Here is a 23,708-nt window from a genome sequence, read left to right as displayed (position 1 = left end):
GTTCATTGTATCTCGATGGTAAACATTCTATATTATGATATGCAACTGTGTATCTCTCCCCAAGTCTGTGTTCAGTGACTTCACATTTGGTAGCTTGAAATTGATCACAATGGGAGTATTTACACCAGAGAAATTGGCACATAAATCACTTTTTTTCTTCTTGTTTTTCCTGGAGAAGAGATGGTTAAAATTTGCCAGCATACCACACCACGGCCTGCAGTCTGCCAGCTCTTGGTCTTCCTGTTTCTAAGCTCTCCTCCCAGCTGTCTGTCTAGACAACCCACCATGCTTAATTTTCCTAAGTAGGGAAAGCTGAGCATAGTACAGGAAGGAAGGAAGGCAGAAAAATGTGGTTAAAAATCTGTAGTTTTTGCCTTTAGTCACAGACAAGTTTAGCATCTCTGAGCCTCCATTTTTTTTTATCCTTAAAATGGACAATATTCCCTTTTTGTTCTACCTACCTAACAATATTTTCAAATTAAAGTCACAGTGTGCTAATGCTTGTGAAAGCTCTTTGAAAAGGGCTATATATATATATATATGCATAAATTTTTTTAGTAGTAAACACTTGCTTTACGTTTTCACTTCTAAATTTAAATTTACAAAGGCTTATAACCAACAGGATGAAGTTTATATCCTAAATTACTGTTCCCAATTTTTCACAGCCTAACTGCCACCTGTATTTTCAAGTTTACTTCCAGTGCTTATGAGTATGTTGGATATGGGGATGGCGCTAGGTGGGTGTGACATCACTTTCTTAGACAAATGTCCACTGCAGATACTGCATTAGCATGGAGTTTCTTTAGCTGCTGTATTCAGACTGTTCCCAACTATTTTTGTTCCTGTTCTCCAGAAAAAATTGTCAGTGGATCAGACTAGGCCATAAAGATAAAACTTAATTACCACCCTTTGTTAAAGGCTCTTGTTAAATGCAAGTTAATGGAAAAAAGGGACATATTAAACTGTTGTCACTTATTGCTATCTTAGGAAGAAATGGTTGATGAAATTACTTAACCTTCGAGTTGGGCCTTAAATAAGTTATTTTTTAGGAAGAACAAGTTGTAGAGACATCAGGAATATAGGGTAGGGGCCAACTGAAGTAGTTGGAGGTCAAAAAAGTGTAAACAAGAAACTGGACCCTTTTGATTTTTGGTGGCTAACATGCGTTTTGATACATCACCAAAGTCTCAATGTCACCAAATTTCGACATCTCTGAATAAAAGAAAGATGCTAAGGGAAAATGAATATATGTTTGGGAATCACTAGTTCCAAGTTCAATTCCTTTCTTCAATAAATGAAATTATACCCAAGAAAGGTCTCATTTGCTCAAATTTCATTTTAAAATTTCTCTTTGTACATGGTTTCTTTGTTTCATAATTCTCCTTCTCCTCCTTTTTCCTTCTCTTCCTTTTCCTTCTTCGTTTTACATTTTCATATCTCTGTGACGATTATTCTGCATTATACATAATAGAAAAAGTACTTGAAAATAACTAGAGTATCCTGCCTATTTATTTACCATACCAGCTTCACTGGTTTCCATTATAAATTGTTGTATATTAGATGTGTAGAGAGCGGATGTATATAACTGCTATGGGGTGAGGAGACAAGACATAAAAAGGTTATGATCCCTACCCTCAAGTAATGATTCAGACGTGATAATTCAGTTAACAAATTGATACAAACTACTCAATAACCCTCCAGATATATTCACTTCTTTCAACAAATAGCTGCTTGCTGAGTATCATGTGCAACAGCAGCACAATTGGGTAAAGGTCCTGACTGAGAGTCGACTTATCATTCGCAGATCATTTTATATTGGAAGTGGTAGTGACTGGACTCGAGCAATCATCAAGAACTATAGACTGCTAGTATCTGGTTATTATGGGGAAGTTTATTTTTGAAGAATGTTTTTAATGTAGAATATTTAGCAGTTTGGTTTTTTTTTCTAAGAAGGATTCTCCCATCATTCTCAATCCTTTCTGACAAAGTACATTAGTTCAGAAGTTCTGCTGTTTGATACAGATGTGTCCTGTAAGATATGAAGCCCTGATAAATACAAGTTGACTTAAGTTATTTTCATATTTATGCATCCACCCTTCTCCATGTGTCAGAAGATTTGAAATGGTATCTGATTCCAAGTCTATATTGGAGACCAAATCAAGTAAATATTTCTGTCTGTCCTTCTCTTTATTTTAGCTGGACCACACCAATTTTGAAGAAAGGGTACAGGCAGCGCCTGGAGTTGTCGGACATATACCAAATCTCTTCAGCTGATTCTGCTGACAATCTTTCAGAAAAATTGGAAAGGTATGTGCGTGTACGTTGTGTATTAGTTGGAGTGAGAAACTAATATTATTAATTACTTAGAGAATAGAAAACTGACATATTAGAGGGCTTAATTCTTTTTATTTTATTTTAAATTTTATTGGGGAATATTGGGGAACAGTATGTTTCTTCAGGGCCCATCTGCTCCAAGTTGTTGTCCTTCAATCTAGTTGTGGAGGGCGCAGCTCAACTCCAAGTCCAGTCGCTGTTTTCAATCTTTAGTTGCAGGGGGCGCAGCCCACCATCCCATGTGGGAATAGAACTGGCAACCTTGTTGAGAGCTCGCATTCTAACCAACTGAGCCAGGGGGCCGCCCCATAGAGGGCTTAATTCTTAAAATAGCATATTTAAAATAGGAGCATCTTATTTTCTTGCTGAAGTCTTGATCAGTTAAGAATTAAACAATGAAAGGATAAAATAGAAAAAGCATTTTCCTGAAAAATGACTTTTTTTCTAAGAAATACATATACGAATTTTGTCTTTAAAGAACATTACATTAATTTTGTGAAGACTACCATAATAGCTATATGAAAAAATTATGTATATTTGCCTCCAAAATCTTAATATTTCAACACAAATGTACATCCTGGGAAATCTTAAGCAAAATATGTACAAATTCCATATTTTTGAGTACATATTGAATGATAGGCATAGTGTCTCTTCTCAGTCATTCTGGGAAGAAAGCATTATTATCTCTGTCATACAGAAGAGCAAACTGAGGCTTGGAGAGTTGATGTAATTTGCCGGCTAATGACTGACAGAGCCATGATTCCAACCCAAGGTCTGTACTCCCAGCCTCTCCAGGAACAGTGTTTCCCATTGTAAAGAAGTCCCCTTTTCTAACAGTAGTGGTTAGAACGCTTTTGATTGCCAGTGACAGAAACCTAAAGGCTAGTTTAAGTAAATACAAACAAAGACTTTATTGGCTCATGTATTCTAACTATGTGAAGGCCTAGGTAGAGAACTGACCTTAGGGATAGGAACTCAATGGAACCAGGGAATCAAATACCACCTGGTGGCATTTGCCTTGTGCTGTCACCATTCTCTCAGACGAGCTTGCTCCATGCAGTGGATCCTCAGATCTCTTAGCTCATAATGTGATAGACCACAGAGGGCAGAGCCCTTTCTGCTTGGCCAAATGTGAAAAATGCCAGAGACTCCTGAGTCACATGCTCACTCCTCGGACCAACCGCAGTCTATGAATGAGCTAGAGGGGTCTTGTACTAGCAGCACAGAGTCTGATACCAGAAATAACAGAGAGGGAAGAGGGAGTTGGCCAAAAAATAATAATAAATAATAAAAAGTAGCCACTAAAGTATTGTACCAAAAAACAAATTCAGTAGACTTGTGATTTGTTTATTTTCATTAAAGTCATTACTTTTTTTTTTTTTTTTTACATTTTCGAGGCAAAATAAGCTATTCAAACTTATTTTTCTTGATTTTAATCAAAGAATTAGGCTAGTAGGAGTGGCAAATTCACACTTCCAAGATCAAGGATCAGTTCCTACATGTCTAGTAACTTTTTCTCTTGGGCTACAAGCTGTTCAAGTCCTACTCATTCAAAAAAATCCACAAACTTGCCTTCCCCTCAGATCACTACCCCATTATTATTATTTTTTTATTTCATAGCTAATATTTCTCTGCTCTCCTGGTCTCTTCACTTCTTTCCCTTTTATATACATCTCAGCTCCCTAAAATATTGTGTCTATGTCTACCGTTTTCCTAAAACCACATTAATCAAGGTCACTGGAGGCCTCTTCAGTATCACATATAATGACGTCTTCGTGTGTGACTTCAGTATTGACTACTTCTTCCCACCTTGAAACCATATCTTTGGCTTTCTCATCTGACTCTTCATTTGAAGGAGAGGCTGAATTTGCCTTCATATTCAGCTTATTACCTTATTGTAAGTCACTAAATGATATGGCTAGGAGGCAAGCTATGTGTGTGTGAGTGGAAGAGTGGGGAAGAGGGTAGGGAGGTAGACAGATGGGATGGGTAATTAGTCATTATAGATAGTAAGCTTCTGGGGTAGCCAGTGTTCACACACAGAGACTGCCAAGCTTACCCTCAAATCTCAGTTGTGTGTTCTTTCTTTGAAGTAACTTAGAACCACCTCTGATAATAGTAGATTGATAGTGATGGGAATAGCGATTGATCAGATTCAAAGCCTTTATCTAGTTCTTGCCTGTGGTTCGTGAAATTTTTCATCTCTGTGCAGTTTAAAAATGAAGATGAAGGTAACATTTAGAGATATATTTTATCCTCTATCTTGGAAAGGGGGCTTTTACCAATAGAAAGTAGTGGCAATAACTTGAAATAAATATAATCAGCTGATACACCTATAGTATTTAAAAGAAAGCATAACATTTATCTATATATCAACCATTTTCAGACTATTTAATTTATATTCCTGCTAGAAAATATAGAATTTGATTCTGTTCTAATCCTTCAAAGTCTTACTCCAATAAATGACTTTAGTAGCTGAAAATTAAGTTTGATGATATTTGTTTCAAACTTACACATTTAAAGACAAAGTCTAAAATAACAAGTTTTTCTAATGTTAAACCACAGAAAAATCTATCTGACTTTTTATCTTGTTTTTGATTTGATGGTTAAATTATGTATATCTGCTACAATTCTAAACAGGTAAAAATCAAAAAGTGAAGGAAAAAAATGAAATATTTGTTTATTTTCCACCTTGTTCAAGCATAGCAATGTGTATTCGTAAGAGTCATACTTTATTTGTCCACATTTTGCATTGCTTTTCAGAAGCCCAGAACCTTTCTTTAACAAATATAATGTGGCCTCTTGATGAGGTCAACTCCCTGAAAATTGATATGTGGTGGAGCATTGAATTCTGCCAAATGTCTGACTGAGCTGTGTTGGAAGGTCTCCACAAATTTTCATCTCTTTAGTCACTTGGTTAGTCTCCCTGGATGTATTTGTATGACTAAAACTAGGTTAAGGGAAATAGAACAACTCAAATATTTGCACAATCACCTTATTGTTCCCACTTTTTATTCTTTTGCAGAGAATGGGACAGAGAGCTGGCATCCAAGAAAAATCCGAAACTCATTAATGCCCTTCAGCGATGCTTTTTCTGGAGATTTATGTTCTATGGAATTTTACTATATTTAGGGGTAAGGATCTTATTTGTAAATTTATTATGGATAAAATAATATTAGGTCAAACTAAACCAATTACATATATGAATGTTTGTAATATTTTGAAATTATATCTGCCTGCTGAATTATGTCAGGAAAAAATAGCAACATTTTAAGATTTGGCAGTGAAGTACTCTTGCAATATGTTTTCTTCGTCTCCTACATCTTCATCAGTGTGAAGAGGGCACCATGCCAGAAAACTCCAGGCTTTGTGGTATTTAAGTGCAGTCTGGAATGTTCCTGAGCTGCTGTCCAATGTGACTCTGACCCATTATTTTTTACATCACCAGAGCCTCACTTTGAATTCTGGTTCTAACCTGTAGCAAATCGAAAACTTATTTAGTTTTCTGGAGGAGGTTGTGCACAATATCTGCTTTGGGATGCGAAGAGCCATTTACATGCACTTGTATTGTATTCATATTGGGCTTCATGCTGCAGAGAGTTTGCCGAGCTACAGTGTGTCCCAATGAGACGCCATACAAGTTGCCTTGTTTTAAGAATTTGTAGTTCAAACACACCAAGAAAAATACATTTAAAAATTATCTTGATAAAGATGACTACATTTAGGTCCCAAATGTTTTATGATGCTCCTGATAATCTCCTGGAAAAATTCTTCTGACTTTTGAAATTATCTATCTATCTATCTATCTATCTATCTATCTATCTATCCATCCATCCATCCATCCATCCATCCATCCAACTATCTATCTATCTCTGTAGAAACGTGCAACAGTTTGGGGGTAAAAATATTTTATTCATAAATATGAATAAGGTAACTGAAGAATTAATTGTCCTTTAAGATATCTTTGAGGTGATTTTTCTCAATGCTATCACTCAGAGCTTTGGGAAACAATTTTACCTATAGTTATTGACTCTATTTGACCTAATTTTTAAAAATATGTTTTGTTGGTTGCTTAAATGACTATATTCTATACATTTGAATTAGTATGTAGAAGTACAATTCACTCTGGTTGTATCATATGAGAATGTAGCATTCTCAATAAATCATTGTTGGATTGAAGTAAAGGATACTTCAGACAAGCGTTACATCATGACTAGATTGTGGTGCAACTAAACATTTTCCCTAGTTACGTTCTCTATCACATGCTGCTTTCATTGATTAACATAAGCACAACTGAACAGAAGAAACTGGAAGAGAGGCCTAATTATCAAGCCCCTTTATTCTCTGCCTGGCATGTGAAATAATTTATCCACCAGCCTAGAAGTAGCACGTGAACAAAAACAGTCACTAAACATGAAAGTTTAGATGACACACAAACTTATTTATTGAAGTTGTATTTTGGCCTGGTGTACACAGACCCCAAAATAAGCATGGTATAGTTTAATGTTTATTATATCTAATTTGTTACAGGCTCAGCATTAAGAGCTTTATGTAGATTATTTTCCTTAATTCTCCTAATAACTCCATGGAGCAGACATTATTATCTCTAATTTACAGAAAAGGAAACTGAGAATCAGGGAAATTAAATGACTTCCCAAAGTCATGCATGTGGTAAATACGAGTGACAGCCAAGTCTCTATAGCCCCAAGCCTAGGACCCTTCCCCTACATCAGATTGTAATTGCTACATAACTGTGTTTATCTTGATTGTATTTAGGTACTCAACAGAATGGTGACTCAGATAAAAAGTCTTAGGTCTGCTGAGTTTCTTTGCAACGTCTCAGGAGACATAGGTGATCTGAAGCTTGAAAGTTGACTTCTTTTTAGGTCATCTCAGGGGCAAATCTGAAGAAAGTTCACAGCAGAAAGCAGGATGAGGAACCTACTAGAAACTTCTCACTTATACTCAGGGAAGGAACTGTGAAATCCACCGAATAGCCGGTAGTGCTGAGGGTCCAACTTGTAAACAAAATTAAGGGATAGAAGAATGGAGTAGGTACAAAGAAGGACATATTCTTAGACTTCTCAAGTTTAAAAATATCTCTGCAAAAGGAATTTTAAATCCTTTCATGAGTATGGATTACTCATGGGTGGGAGTGAGGAGAGGGATGCCCCCAAGCTAACCTGAGCCCTGGGCTACAGGTCTAGACCTGGTAGCGCCTTTGAAGGGCAGTTTATTCCTACCAGCTCAGCTTCTACTGATAAGCAACAGAAAAGTGGTGATGAAAAGAACCCATGGCAAAGCAGCTGAAATGGATATCTGAGAAGGCCTGGAGAGGAAAATGAACATTGTCAATGCACAGATGTGGTGAGGCTGTGGGTTTCTCCTCCTGTCGCATGAAAAGGCCTCACAGAGGCCGTGCAGTTTAAAATAGTGAAAATGTTGAAAACTGTGTCTGTAAGAATTTGGATAACCATTGTGCTGGTTAAGATGAGTGCTGCTTTTCAGTGCATCTGCTCTTTTGTCTCTATTTTGCTGTTGTTGCTCACAGAAGGAAAAGAAGGGGAACAAATTTAGCCACTATCATAAGACCGCTGTCCTTTTAAACAACTTACAGTAATGCCTCAATATTTTCTGGGCATTCCTTCTTTCCTTTGTGTGGGTCAGCTTAGTAATCGGTAAGTTTCATGAAATGAGCAGCAATTCTTAATGTTGCAGTAACCCTACTCTTGGTAAAAGGTGGACATACTTTCAAAATGTCCTGTACATTCGTCGTCCCTCCAAATCAGGATAATTGTGGTATAAAGCATATTTGACTGGTTTCAGCGCTGACAGAAAAAGTACTGTAAAATTTGCTGTTGACCCTGAACGGTTAAGAAAAAAGGAAATGTCTTCATGAAGGAGCTTGTTTCTCTGCAATACTGACGTGATTTTAAATCATATTAACTACAGCCTCTCATCAACTGTGTACGTACTTGTTTTTTCTCCATTTGACTCAGCAGCCATTGTCTTTCACATTGAAGACTCCAGCATAGAAGAAAAACTGGCTTTTGAAAAACTGTGTGAGTCAATTAAAGCTAGACGGGGGAAGCCATGCGGAGGGAGGTCTGTAAGATTACTGAGACAATACGTTATCACAGTGCACTTATTATAAGGAATTCACAAGCTTTCACTCAAAATCATTCTTGATTTTTAGGTAGCTCTGGGCATATTTCCATCATCAAATTGAGCTACGTATCAGGGCAACTTCAGTCAAACTACTTTTATTCATTAAACCCCAAGAAGTTTAAGGCCATAAAGGAAAAGTCCCAGTAATCATGCTACTAGAGTTCAAGTCCCACAGTCTGTACTGCAAAGGAAGATCTTTGCCCCTTATGTGTTGGCAGAGGTGTGGGGTAGGTGTTTGAATTCCAGCGTGCTGCTAAAGCAGGGAGCGTGTTTGGGGGGTTCTGCACACAGGTCCGTCATCTCTGGCTTAGGCATTTGGACTTACTTTTGTCTCTTTCACCTGAGGACATCTACCACTAACAAATCTTCTAGATGCCTGTCAGGTAGGATTCCTTTCTCAGCTTCCTCTTCTGTCCCCACTTTCCGCCATATCTAGCTGCTTCTCTAACCTCAGTCGTGACTTGCGTGCTACGCTCCCTACACTCATTGTATATCCTGAATATTTCTACCTCCTACTGCAGCCTCATCTCTGACACACATGCTGCCCTCCCCTGTGTTACCCACAGCATTCTACACTGTCCGCCAGTTCCTGTGACACGCAGATTTGGAAATTCACGGGTTTAGCTTTCTGGGAAACATAAGGACATTTTACTTCAATCTTTAGAGAAACTAGTAGCTCCACCCCGGGTCATATGATTTAATTGGTTTGGGATGGGCTCTGGGATAATAAGTTGTGTACTTGAAAAATTCTCCAAGTGATTCTGATTCAGGGAGACACTCACCAATGTTCCTGCTGAATGCATTTGACTTTTGCTAGAATCTAAGGTGAGGGGGTTAGGGGGTGATACACATAGAGAGAACTTTTTAGTTTGATTTTTTTTTCTAAATGATAGTACTTAACATTTAGTAATAATATCTTAATAATGAAAATATTTTTAAAAGAAAAATGAATATGAATTATTTTAATGACAAAGGGCAGTGTTTCTGAAAGTTTTATATGCATACCAGTCCCCCTCCTCATCTAGCTAAAATGGAGGCTCTGATTCAGAAGGTTTGGGGGGAGACCATGAAATTCTCCTTTCTAAAATCTCCCAGATAAAGATGCTGTTTTCATTGGCACCACGCTTTGACTAGCAGGGCTGTACAGAGTTGTGGAAGAAGGGAAAACCAGGTTAGGAGAAAAGTATAGTTGTGAAAAGACAAGTAGGCAGATCTTGGCCAAAGAGCCCCTGAATAAAAGTGACAGGAACCCCACTGAGACTAAAAGTTGGCTAAGGGTTTGTGGGAAGTCCCACAGTTAACTGTTGACTTCCTGTGTCTTTCTCCCAAACCCCCTCTGAAGACTCCACTGGAAAGAAGCAGGGTACATGAGATAGAGCTCAGAAGGCCTCTGTTTCTCTTCCAAGTCCGCAGCAGGGCGGGTATTCTGTCCCTCCCTCCTGCAGAAACGTAGTTATACAGGCTGCTTAGGGTTTGACAGCGCTATTTGAACAGAAAGGTGATCCAAGAGCATTGAGCATGACATGTGCTTTTGAAGGCTAACCTGGGAACCCAACACCATGTTCAGTAGAATATTGTAAGTACAGCAAAGTGCCTCTCCTGTTCTTCCATGTGACATTGCAAAACACAGTTGACTTGTAAATCAGGAATAGTCTGTGGTCATGTAAGTACGACTTAAACAGGGCATAATGGAGTCCGGTTCTCTGGTTCCTGCCAGGAACATGGTGCATCTTCTGTTCTTGTATATCACCAGTATCCAGTCGTGAGTAATGAATACAATGCAGTGAAATAAAGGAAAACACATGTGATACAATCCTTAAGTAAGGATTTTTTCAAAGGTGGGGCATTTTTTTCTTAGCTTCGGGGGTTTGATCATGCTTCGATGCCATGGCCTGTTTTATGATCTTTGGGCAAATCAAAGAGCTTTTCTGGACCTCAGTTTCCTTACTGTACAATTCAAGGAGCACAGAAGTGTACAGTCTATAATTCTTCCACCTTTTAAATGGTGTGTCTATGATGTGGGGCATAGAGAACTGGTATTTATCTTAAGCTACAGTGATAGTAACTTATAACTTGATTTGTTAGCTTGATGTTGAACTAATCACAGTGCTTGAATTAATGATCAACTGAGAGAGAACTAGGTCATGCTATAACATTTTCTTCTTGATTTAGGCTTATGAATAAGAAGGGAACTTTGGAATCAAACTGTCTGGTTCAAATCCCAGTTTTACGACTTACTTGCTGAGCGACACTGGGCAAATTATTTCAACTCTCTTTGTCTCAGTTTCTTTAGTTGTAAAGTGGAGATAAGAGCACATATTTCATGGAGTTACTGTGAGAATTAAACAAGTTAAGCAGGTAGAATAGATGCTGCTGGTACACAGTGTTTCATAAATATTAGCTGTTACTAGATTTTTAAGTAGAATCTCTACCTACCTGCATAAATACTCATATTTGCATTTACTTATTTCTCTATAAATGCTACATGCAAGTCTTAAAGTACCAATTTGATTTTTACAGGGCACAGGAAGATATTTTGCTACTGTTTAAAAAATGATATTTGCATTCTAAGTATTACTTAAGAAATTAAAATTAATGTTTTAACACATCTTCCATTATTGCATTTTTCTGGATTAAACCTGCTATTGTTGCAAGTCTTGTGACACATGAAGGATGTAGCTTAGATTTCTAGTGAAGATGTTGCTAGTGATAGTGAATGAATCAATGAACACTAAAAGGAAAATACCAAATGCAACACGTTTTAAATTAGGCATTGAATCTAAAATGATTAAAAAACAGACAGGTATTATACTATTGTGGTATACATACGTTTTTGTAAAAACTACAAACAATTTTGGCAATGAATAGGTTTTATTTTCTATGCTGAATATGGAAAAAATTTTTCCTTTAGCAATTAGTATAAAGTGAAAAATTACCATCAGACTCTACTGTATCCACATAAACAAAAGTTGACAATCTTTGGGTTTACCCAAAGCAGAGTCTTAAGCCTTTGCTTTGGCATATAAGCCAGTACTCTTTGTATCTTCTAAATTCTGGGTGTATAACTATATGTGTGTTTACTTTTTTCCATTTTTTTGTGCTCACGTTTTCTTTTAATCATTTATTAAGTTATATGTAATCTATTCAAAATTGTATCGTTCTTTTAACTGTTTTTTATGATTATGAAAACAATCAGATAATTACGAATAAATTTCTTTTTGTCCTCTTAGTAATTTTTTTCCCATGGGAAAACGTACTGAATAAAGGGAGGTGTATTATTACTTTACATAATGTGTTATAAATCTGCTTCTCTCAATGTATGGCGAGTGCCTTTTCATGTCATTAGATGTTTTTCTACGTCATCATTTTAATGTGTAATGAATCATGTGGCTAGACCATAATTTGTCAGTTCCTCATCGTTGAATATTTAGATTCCGTCCAATTTTTCACTATTGCAAACAGTCCCACAAGGAACATCTTTTTAAAAGCTAAATTTTAGTGGATTTTCTAATTGCCTTCCAGAAAATATATAACTTACTTTCTTGATACTAAAGTATGAAAATTCAGTCCTCACCAACAATAGGTATTATCGTTTTTTAAATGTTTCCAAATTGCTTCGTGGAAAAGCGTATGATTTTCACTTGCTTTAGTTTCAGTTCCTACTGAGTTTAAACAGTTTTTATATATTAATTATGCATTTATTTTGTGTTTGTGTGTGTTACCTTTTCATGTTCATTATCTATTTTTATTTCGGTGTCTTTTTCTTTTTCTTATTGATATATAAGAAAATAGTTTCCCCAGATTGTTTCTAGTGAGTTTTTATTTTTTAACAATCAGAAATTTAAATTTTATAAAATTTTCTGCTAAATCTATGCACATTTTTCTTTGTTTTCTGCTGTTGGCGTCAAACATTTTTAAAAGCCTGCATAGCCAAATATTGTATAAGCACATATCTATGTTTTTATTCTTTTATCTTTTACATGTAAATATCTCATCCATTTTGAATTTATTTTGGTGTATGTGTGAGATAGAAATACAATTAAAAAATAAGTATCCGTAATTTATTGCATAATCCAGCCTTTATCTGCTGAATTAAAATGCTATATCTTATATATTAAATTATTGCGTGTACTTGAACCTATTTCCGGACTTTCCAGATACATCAGTCAATGTCTTTGTCATGCCGTATACTATTATAGGTCTATAATATGATTTTATATCCATAATGTAAACCCTCTCACACATTATTCTTATTCCTCAAATGTTTTTCATTTGTCTGTCATTTTGTTCCCAAATGAAATTTAGAACCATTGAACCCTTTTATCTATTCAACAAATATATGATTCAACAAATATATGCTGACTGGATATTTTGTGCTAGGTATTGTGCTTGGTGTTGGGATTGTTACAAAGAACCAAGATAGATAGTTTCTGCTCTTGTGGTGCTAAAAGTTCGCTTCCAAAAAATCCACTTGGAATTCTGATGAGGATTGCACTAACCTTATAAAATAACTTGGGGGAGAATGTAAACTTTGCAATATTCAACTTTTCTTTTTAGAAAGTCTTTAAGTGCTTCACTTATCTGAGACTTTAAAAATATGTCTTAGTAATATATTCTAATACACACACACACACACACACACACACACACACACACACAGAGGGTGCCATGCACGTATACATATTTTAAGAAAGGAGAATAACTATTAAAATTGTAATATTCAATATATACTGATAATAAAAGATGAACACAAGTCATATGTATACATTTTTTGGCAGCCTTGGTATATATTATTGGTATTTACAGGGCATCTTTTGTTATATTGTTATATATTATATATTATATATATAATATATATATCAAATAAGTATCCCATTTATAGCAACAATATAATATATATAACAATATAACATATATATATAATATATAATATGATATATATAATTATATATAATACATATTATATATAATATATATAATATGATATATATAATTATATATAATACATATTATATATAATATATATAATATATAATATATATTATATATTGTTATATATATTATATTGTTGCTATAAATGGGATACTTATTTGATTATTAGACTTGGTATATAAGAATCTATCTTCTTAGTATAATTATTTTTTAAACCTCTACCTGTTAAACTCTTGACTCACTAAATTTGTTCTATAAACAATCACATATTATATTGATAATGATACTTTTTCTTCTCCTTTCCGATATTCATACCTCAGTGATTTTTCTTGTTGCATTGTATTAACAAAAAGTTCCAGAAAAATGTTAAATTGTACCAATAGCCAGTACTCCTATTGTTTTTGTTCATCAGACTCTAAAGCTTCTGGAGTTTTATTAATTATAGTGCTGATTGTTGTTTTGAGGGAGAATTTTTTTCTCAAGTTAATGAAATATCTTTGTATTTGAGTTTATTTAGAACATTATCAGAAACAGATATTTAAGTTTTATCAGATTCCTTTACAGTTGTTACTGAGCTAAACAAGGTTCTTATGTAGTCTGTTGGTATGCTATTAATTTCTCAATATTAAGAAATCTTAGCTTCTCAATGTTTCTCAAATAATGTTTTAGTATTCCTGGGATAAAGACATAAAATTATTTAAAATGAATTGAGATGATATGATGATTTTACTGACTACACACAATAGAAAATAATGTACCTTAAAAATTCTTCAACTAATCATTCTACTTGTATTAGAAACAAGTATGCTTTGGGTTTAGAAGTATTACTTTTAAGGTAACGTTCTCTTGGGATTATTTCATTTAATGTAATTGCAAGCCTAAACAAAGTTTTCTATTTCCACCTGAATTTTCTTTCATGATTTGAACCCAGCAGACTTCCTTATCTTTAGAAACATCTGGGCCCATCCCAGGTATGCAGGTGGAACAGAAATGGTGAACAGATTAGTCCCGTCCACGGTGATTTTAAGCTCTGGTCTAGTGGATCCCATGAGGCCAGATACATTTCTCAGGAGGTATTTTCAGTCTTCCTAATTTTTCTCTGGGAGGCTGATCTAAATTGAGACTCAAGATAATTCCCACTAGGAATGCAATCACTTGTGCTTTTCTCTAACTTGATCCCCTGTACACAGATGTTTTTTTCTGAGTAGAAAACACCCACACGTTTTTGGCAGGATGGGGACCAGGAGAATTGCTCCAGGAATCTTCAGCCTCTGCAATGGGAGTCCCCAGGCTCAGGTCATATAATCAGAGCTGTTAGCACTGGAGGGGACCTTCGGGATCAGCTTGCTTCACCACTCAGTTTGTAAGTGAGAATATGGTCTAAAGAAGGGAAATGACTACGGTGACACAGAAAGTGCTGATAACATGCTGGGATAAGAACTTGGGTTTCCTGACTCTGAATTCAGTGTTCACTTCACTGTCATGCTGGCTTAAAAATTTATATCCATCTTCTTCTATTAAATAAGTGAACCATTATGTGAATTACATCTTGATGTCTGATAAAATATAATAAAATATTTTATCAAAATTTCAAATAAATTTACATTCCTTCTCATTACATTTAAGCCTCAGTCCACTTGCACTATTTAACATAGTGCCAAAATGGGAAAATTTTTGTGTCTCTGAAAATAGTCTAAGCCGCGGGGTACACACTGCTTTCACATGCCAAGAGTATAGGACTGTGTTTCTTCCAGTCATTACACTGGTGATTTTTGTAAAGGACTGTACTTCGTAGATTAAGTGAGGTATCAGTTATCATTGTTTTCCCTCCCAAATAAAAAAACAATCAGGTGATTTCTGTAAATGGTTCCATTGTAAATAGTAGAGAACATGCTTAAAACAGAGTAGGGAAAACTATAGGAGTGGGGGTTGGAGTGCTAGTTTTGTCCTTGAATATTAACAGCTCTATGTTGTCGTGAGGTTTATGTTAGTTTCATGTTCGCAGATGGTCCTATTACTGGAAATTTTCTCTACCAAAAATAAGCTGCATTTCTTTTTTCTATGAACATGTACCTTCCCCGATTACTACTACCAGCATTTTTGTGGAATAGCCATTGTTGTTCATGGGATGAGTATGTCTTCTTTTGGTTGAGGCAAGATGAAAACTAATTCAGTAATGACAATATATAGAATAAATGTCTGAATCAGATTAACACATATTTTATTTTGTTATAAATTGCTGCTGAATAACAATTCAGAAAATGGATCTATTGGGATAGAGATGACAGGTTATGAAAAATAGCATAATGGTGATACAGTGGCAGGGAGTTTAGTTCAAATTCCTCAACAGGAAAACAACTTATGTAAGCCTATACATTTCTACTCTAAAAATTCTGTGTACAGCTCAATTGCTAAAATATTTCTCTTTTTCCTCAGAATGCACTTTTTAGCATTTCATAGAGAGGAGTTAACTCCTTAGAAATATGTGATGTGGTTGGATATAAAACTGAAGGCAAGAAAGGAACAAGACATACAAATAAAGAAACAAAAACTCATAGTCAATAGTTTAGTGGTTGCCAGAGGATAATGGAGGAGAGGGGTGGAAGAAGAGGGTAAAAGGGGGTCAAATATATGGTGATGGAAGGAGAACTGACTCTGGGTGATGAGCACACAATGTAATAAATAGATGATATATTATAGAATTGTACACTTGAAACCCATGTAATATTGTTGACCATTGTTGCCTCAATAAATGTGAATTAAAAAAGCACAAATATATGTGTTTATCAGTGGTTCTATAGTCTATTATCTATTACGAAAATATATATGTGGGAGAGAGTTCTGGAAAAGGGAGAAAGGTATATGCTAATCATAATATAAGCAGTTGAATTCGTGAGTACTGGTAGCCAGTCACAGTTTATACTCTTCCAGTTATTGTCTTATAAGAAATGATGTTTTATTGATATGCATGGTAAACATCTAGGCTCCTTAGTCTGCTTCATGGCCACACAAATACTTCCTACAAGGGTAACACATACAAATCCAATGCCCTTGAATGCAACTCAAGAGAGCATTTCAGCCAAGTGCAAACCCACTATTTATGGAAAAACAGAGCTAAGTAGGTTTGGTATTGACATTTGTATATGGAGAACAGCATAATATAGAAAAAATCTAGGATAAAATATTGATATAAACATAATTTTGAGGATGAAATATTGCCACTATTAAAACTATGAAAAATTATATTTGTAGTGCAGATGTAATTTCAAATCCAAGATTTATCTTAACTGTACATTTTCCTAACTTAAGGAATTATGTATTTGGAAATAAAATCATCTAGAGAAAGTTTGGCCTGGATCTATGAAACTTAATAAAAACAACCAGCACAGCACTTACACAGACTGTAATGGTTTAGGAATGGAAACACCCACCGGCCCCAGGGTAGGGCAGTGGGGCAAATAACCTGATGTCATGGTGAACAGCACGTAGAATAAATGAGGCAGACATACAAGTATCAATGGGGCTAAATGTCAAAAACACAATCATAAGTAAAAAAATTTGCAAAAAGGAGAGTATGATACCATTTGTATAAAATTTAAAACCTGAGAAACAATTCTATATATATAGTCTAAGGATGGATACTTGTGTAATAGAAGTACAAAGCATGCATAAAATGATACACATCAATAAACAGTAATTTCTGCACCTATTTATTTTTTAAAAATAAATTCAGCAGATATGGAAAATTATTAACGTGTTATATCTGTATAGGAGGTTAGCAATTTTGTTTTCCGCACCTGTTTGCTATGATTCTAACTAATATTAAAATATGGCTACGTGAGGATGAGAGAACTCTACTATATCATGTGTGATCAGTTTGTAAACCTTTTTTTAGGTTTGAAGTTTTCCTTATATTCAGAGCCTTGGTGTACACACTTAATTTGAAATAAAGCACTTAATATAAAGTATAGATTGGACAGCTACATAAAACCTGTGGTCAACCAATGACAGCTCTATACAGGTCAGGATTCCTTGTGGAGATGAAGTTGATGTAAAAAGGCATTTTCAGGCATTGGGCACTAAGGTTTAGAGAGGATATTGTAGAAAATGGGGGAAAAGCAAGTTAAGGGCTGAGGGCGAGTAATACTGAGCAATACTGGAGTGGGGGCAGTCTGGCTTGAAAATGTACGTTTGAAATGTAACAATTAGCACAACATCATTTCCTTGCACTGTTTAGTCTCAGATCCCCATTTCACAAAACCACCATAAAACGAAATGGAGGATTATGTGTTCTTCCCTTTTGAAGGCAATTTAGCAAGATGAGTAATAGTTAGACCTCCTGGGTTCATATCCTTGCATTATGTTCTGATATATTCAGGAGAAATGGTAATAAATTTGATGGGCAATTAGATTTAGTAGTTGATTGAGATCTGATGAAGTGGATTTGGAAAACACAACTTTGATCTTCCTTTGTTAACTCATAGGCTTTTGAAGAATTGATGAGTCACTGGAAACTGGCCTGAGGTTGGAATCTGTGGGTATTCTTCTTCCCTGAAGTCCTGTTCCAGAGTGGGAAGGGCGTGGCACTGGAAGTGGCTTACTTGAAATACCACCAGTGCCAGCAAGCTCCTCCCTCCGTGCCAGCTCCCCTTTATGTGGTTGCCTTGAGAAGCTATATTCATTCTGGGGAAAAAAAAAGCATTGTTCAGAATGCTTTTGGAAGGTCTATTTTGAAATCACGTCAAGTCACTTGGTCTCTTTGGCTTGTTTCTTTATCTGCAATGTTATAATAATAATGCCTACTCTCTCTCCTAAAGTCATGAAAATCAAATGAAAAATATTTCATGAACTGTTGAGTGCTATATAGATATTACTAATTAATACTCCAGAAATAATTTCGTACAGATACTTGTCTGCGAGTGACTCTTGCTATAACCCGAAATTGAACCTTATTTCAAAGTATAAAGAGTTTAGAAACAGTGTCCAGAGTGTCCTAAATGGCACGGCTCTTTGTGCAGGCCATTTTAAGTCCTCCTTTAAAGATGAAACTTCCTGTGTTGAAATTGAGGGTATTTTATGAAAGGTGAATAAAATTTCATTTCTCTGTTTGTCCTCTTTACAGGAAGTCACCAAAGCAATCCAGCCTCTCCTACTGGGAAGAATCATAGCTTCCTATGATCCAGATAACAAGGTGGAACGGTCCATTGCGATCTACCTAGGCATAGGCTTATGCCTGCTCTTTATCATGAGGACACTGCTCTTGCATCCTGCCATTTTTGGCCTTCATCACATTGGGATGCAAATGAGGATAGCTTTGTTTAGTTTGATTTATAAGAAGGTAACACTTTCTTGCACAGTCTCCGTGCTACATGGAGAAGTATCATGTTTTAAATGCCATGCTGGTACAAGTGAGGGGTAAATGCTGAAATTAATTTCATAAGCCTGTGAAATAAATGGCAGCACTAATTAATGTCTCTAATTTTCTTTGATAACTTAGTTCACTTCAACTAATAATTATTGAACACCTTCTATAAACTGCCTATAATATAGTTTTGTTTTTTTTCACTAGTTATGTCATCATTTTTTGTAATCCATGGCTCCCCATTAAAATGATTCTTACCTTCTGCATAAGTCATTGACAAAATATCATCTTATGGTAAAATGCCACATATCCTGATGTTCAACAACAAGAGTATAGTATGTAATTGTTCATAATAACCCAAGCAATGAAAGTTTCCACCTAACTAGTTGTGACACAGTGGTGGTATTCACCTATCCACTGCCTGAATTTGACTTAGATTTTTATCATCCTGTGAACCCTGAAAATTAAAAAATTTAGAACATACACGGCAATTGTAAGAACCTTCTCTGGCTTTCTGTATGTACTGTCCAGACAGAAGCCCAAGTGGCTGAAGCATGATTTAGGTGAATTCAGCTTAAGATTTAGGTTCCTTGCAAACACAATTTAAAATCATTTCAATAACGTATGTTTTCACCAATGTGATTCAAGACCCTGTGTGACTGCTTAGATCCACCAAGTCATTATAGAAAGCTGCCTCAGCTGAATCATTTGGATACTGTTTTACCCTTCTTGTTTTTCTTTTCCCAGTGTAAAAACTTTATATACTTGGCTTATAAGGGTCATGGATCTGAAATTCCCTCTAACAGATAACCCATAACACTTCCATAATACACATTCAAGGTCAGTTGTGCTGTAAAACCTTGATAGCCATTCTTTATTGTTCAAAGAAACCTTTTATGGAGGCACAAGAAAAAATCAGAGTCCACAGTTTAATGAAATCACCTCAACTGCAATCTTATCTGTTCACAAGTAGCAGGAAAGCATGGGTGATAAATCAACAAAAATTTTATTTTGATCCAGAAATTTTACATAAGTGAAGAAATTATTAGGTATTATTTGGAATGTAGAATCTTTACAGCAAGCATATCAAAGAACATTGAATCTAGCTTAAAAATATTTATAAAAGTACTTATTATCCTAATGATAAGTGATAGCTAAGGATGTACATGACAAGCTTCTAAGTGATTTAAATATACTGTCTCATTTGAGCCTCTCTCAAACTCTCTGGTAAGAACTATTATCCCTATGCTATGGATAAAAGATTTTAAGAAACTAAGACCTAAAAAATATAGAAAATTGTGCAAAAACGAGTTCAAAATTTCTAAAATGGGTAAATCACAATCCTTGGAGTGAAGCATTTTCTAAGTAATAGGGAAAATACAATAAGTACTGAAATAATGTAGTAAGAGAAGGTATTATACAGGAGGAGAGAGACATGGAATACTCTGGGCTTAGAAAGAGCAGATTAGTTTGTAAATAAGTGTGTATATAACATTTAGCACAAATACAGCAATATATGTGCTTCCAGACCCAGAATGCATTAATCAAAAATTGGAAGATACTCTCTGCCCTTCTTTCTAATTGTTGAATATCTGTTCTAACCTGTCTAGCCATACTTACTGACTTTCATTGACCTAAATCACCAAAGAATGCAAATACATCTCTACACAGCTGTGCTGTGGTCCCGAAAGTAAACCTAAAGTAAACAAGGACCATGGCTGACCAGGTTCATCCATGTGGCAGGCAACCGCTACTTCCTTCTACAATAGTCCAACTTTTGTAACAGGACGCCATTTTGCTTTGTTTGAAAATCTGAAAATATGATACTTTCAAATTATATTTTAAATAATGAATCAAAATACAAACTAAATTTAGCTTTGCCTGTGAATGTCAAGAAGATAGAGATAATTAAAACGAACAAATATTTACTGAGTGTTTACTGTGCTTAATATGGAGCCCCATGGAGCACTGAAGTCGCCTGAGACTGAGTCTGTTGCTAAGTCATGTGTGGTTCAGCTCAGTGGATTTCTCCCTTCATGTTGCTCTACTAGTGTTTTGGAATTAACTGCCTTGATTGATTCCTTCTTCATCTCTGCTTGTCTAAATGCTATTCATTATATTACATCTAGCTTAAATTCTACCTCTTCCATAAAATCTTTCCAGAGTTTTGTAACCAGATATGTGAACTTTCTCTTAATGACTCTATCAAATTCTACTCCCTATAACTCATTTATCATATATTTAGCTATGTATGTACTAGGTTGCCTTGAGGCAAGAATTGTGTTTTAATAAATCTCAATAATAATCGCTGAAGCCTCGAATAAAGGAATTTGCCTCTCCTAGGTGCTCAATACATAGGTGAGGGATTCAGTTGAAACAAATATTAGATGGGTACTCTCCAATCACAGCCATCTATCTAGTGGCAAATCATTTCCTATTAAATTTGATAGGTGAGTCTGACTATGATCTTTCATAAACATAATTAATTCACTTACTAAACAATTAATTCTATTTTGTGTATAGGAATGTGTATTTCTTTGTAAAATTTAAGGAATTTGTATCATTAATATAACCTTTCACAAAATTATTGATTCAGTTATTCATAACATAATTTAAATGATGTTAACAGTAATTTTATTTAATAGAGTTAGTATAGGACTGCATGCAAAATTTAAGTTAAGGTTTTAATTTCAAATTTCACTGCCTTTGGTTCCATCTTTTATAAAAATAAAAGAAAACAAACAAAAAAATCCAAAACCCTCCACACTATTTTGGAGGAGAAAAAAATAGTTATTACTCTCTAAATGCTGGAAAATGAAATAGCTAGAGGCATGACAGTGTAATATTTGCTATGAGAAGAAATATTTATAAATCTGAGAAGATACTAAGCTAGGTAAACACAAAATAATTTTCATTATCTTTACCTAAAAATGCATGCACAGTAACCTAATTCCTCAGTTGTATTATAATGTTGCTTATAAATATAATTGTCTTCTGTTTGTTGACTTCGTCTAACTTCCCCTTTTTTCCTTTTAGACTTTGAAGCTGTCAAGCCGTGTTCTAGATAAAATAAGTATTGGACAACTTGTTAGTCTCCTTTCCAACAATCTGAACAAATTTGATGAAGTATGTACCTACTGATTTAATCTTTTATGCATTATTGTTTTAAATCATACAACCCCAAAGCTTTTCCTGGGTCAGGCAACAGTAAGAAGTGGTCACATGGGGCACATCCTACCTTCCCTATTTCTGAAAACTGAGTTGTGTAACAAAGTGACATTCTGGGGTGTCGTGGAACTGCCCAACTCAAAGGCACCTCTGCTTGCTGGATATTTAATGAGGTTTTTCAAGATTCAGTCCTTATCAGATCCTTTTGAAGTTTTCTTTTAATATTTTAAATCAGTTCTTTACTTTGGTTGAGTATGATTTATTTGTTGAATAATATTTATTTTGGTTGAATATGCTGAGCAATTCTTGGTCAGTGCCATCTTGTGTCACAAATAAATGCAAAATCCATGAGGACAGATAATGTGTTTTATTTAGTTTGCATTTCCAGTATTTAGCATAATATTGAGCCATCAGTAGGGGCTAAATAAATTACTGTTGAACTGAGCACACATTTATTTGGAATCTATTGGCAGACAGAATGGTGCCCTTGTGGAGACTGAGCTTCTGGGCAGTCTGTTGTTCTTTGGTGTTCTATACCATGGCTCTTGTTTTACCCAAGTACAAGTTATTTAAAAGAAACTCTTGACAGGCTACTTAAGAGACCCAATTTCATTTCCACTGAAAAAAGCATACTTACAAATGCAGTAATTTGAAATCTGTTCCTTGGGAAATCCTAGTCCACGTGTAGAATATGTAAGCACGTTGCTAGGTGCTTCATGGAATGAGTACCCAGATTGTAGTGAGCTCAGAAGAACCATGAAGTGTTTGATGATATAAGCTCATTGTGTTTGATTTCTTTAATCTGTGCTTGTTTGTTTTGGGGGATGGACAGTAAATATCACTAGTTTTCGCTGTGATTTTGTTTTCCAGGGACTTGCGTTGGCCCATTTCGTGTGGATTGCTCCTTTACAAGTGACGTTGCTGATGGGGCTGCTTTGGGAGCTGTTACAGGCCTCCGCCTTCTGTGGGCTCGCTTTCCTCATAGTCCTCGCCCTGCTTCAAGCTGGGTTAGGGAGAATGATGATGAAGTACAGGTAGCACTTGTTTTGCACAATTTGAAAGGGTTTTATGTTGGGTTTTCAAAAAGCCCACTCTGGTAAAACCAGTAAAATCAGTATGCACTGACCCGTGATCTACTTACTGGGTGTCACTAAAAAGGAATTATTTTAATGGGGCAAATATCCGTATCAGTACTTCCTGTTTTGTTTGTCAAGCTATAGAATTTCTTTATAAATGTGTTACGATTCAGTTCATGTTTATAGATCATAAGATTTAGGTACAATGGATAAAACATTTACGTGAGTGGGAGGGAATGCATACATTTTGGGTAGAGTTTATAGGCTTTTCCTACTCTGGTTCATGGATCTTCATATATCCAAGCCTTAGTTATTTTTTAATTACAGAATGAATCAGTGATACTATTCACTGCTTAGATAGAGCACTTCTAGACTTTGTCAGCCAGAGTATGATAGAAAGTGCACCGATTTTGGAGTCAAATAGCTGTTGACTTGAATCCCAGATTGCACACTTACTAGTTATTGTGATAAGTCATTTTACCCTGTTGAGTCTCTGGTTTTTCATCTTTGAATTAGAGCTCACCCCTCTCCTACGTGTCATAAGGATTAGGGATAATGTATGGAGTGCATCTAAATCAATGTCTAGCACACAGGCATTTACTAAGTGGTAGCTACTGTTTTTGTTACCATCTATTTAATAATCAAATTTTCATTTGTTTAATAAAAGA

General features: G+C 35.4%; 1 protein-coding gene across 2 annotated transcripts in view; it reads left to right on the top strand.

Annotated features, from left to right (window-relative positions):
* The window catches only part of CFTR (CF transmembrane conductance regulator), a 159,221-nt gene that overhangs the window by 25,795 nt on the left and 109,718 nt on the right, over nucleotides 1-23,708 (top strand). For both annotated transcript variants that reach the window (XM_019743194.2, XM_019743195.2), the window contains exons 2-6: nucleotides 2,197-2,307; nucleotides 5,360-5,468; nucleotides 18,557-18,772; nucleotides 21,833-21,922; nucleotides 22,835-22,998. In XM_019743194.2, the coding sequence (XP_019598753.2) occupies nucleotides 2,197-2,307; nucleotides 5,360-5,468; nucleotides 18,557-18,772; nucleotides 21,833-21,922; nucleotides 22,835-22,998 (690 nt within the window). The remainder of the gene's footprint in view (nucleotides 1-2,196; nucleotides 2,308-5,359; nucleotides 5,469-18,556; nucleotides 18,773-21,832; nucleotides 21,923-22,834; nucleotides 22,999-23,708) is intronic.

The sequence above is a fragment of the Rhinolophus sinicus genome, linkage group LG11, assembly GCF_036562045.2.
Source record: "Rhinolophus sinicus isolate RSC01 linkage group LG11, ASM3656204v1, whole genome shotgun sequence".
Taxonomy (NCBI): domain Eukaryota; kingdom Metazoa; phylum Chordata; class Mammalia; order Chiroptera; family Rhinolophidae; genus Rhinolophus; species Rhinolophus sinicus.
This window is presented reverse-complemented; position numbering and strand designations above follow the sequence as displayed.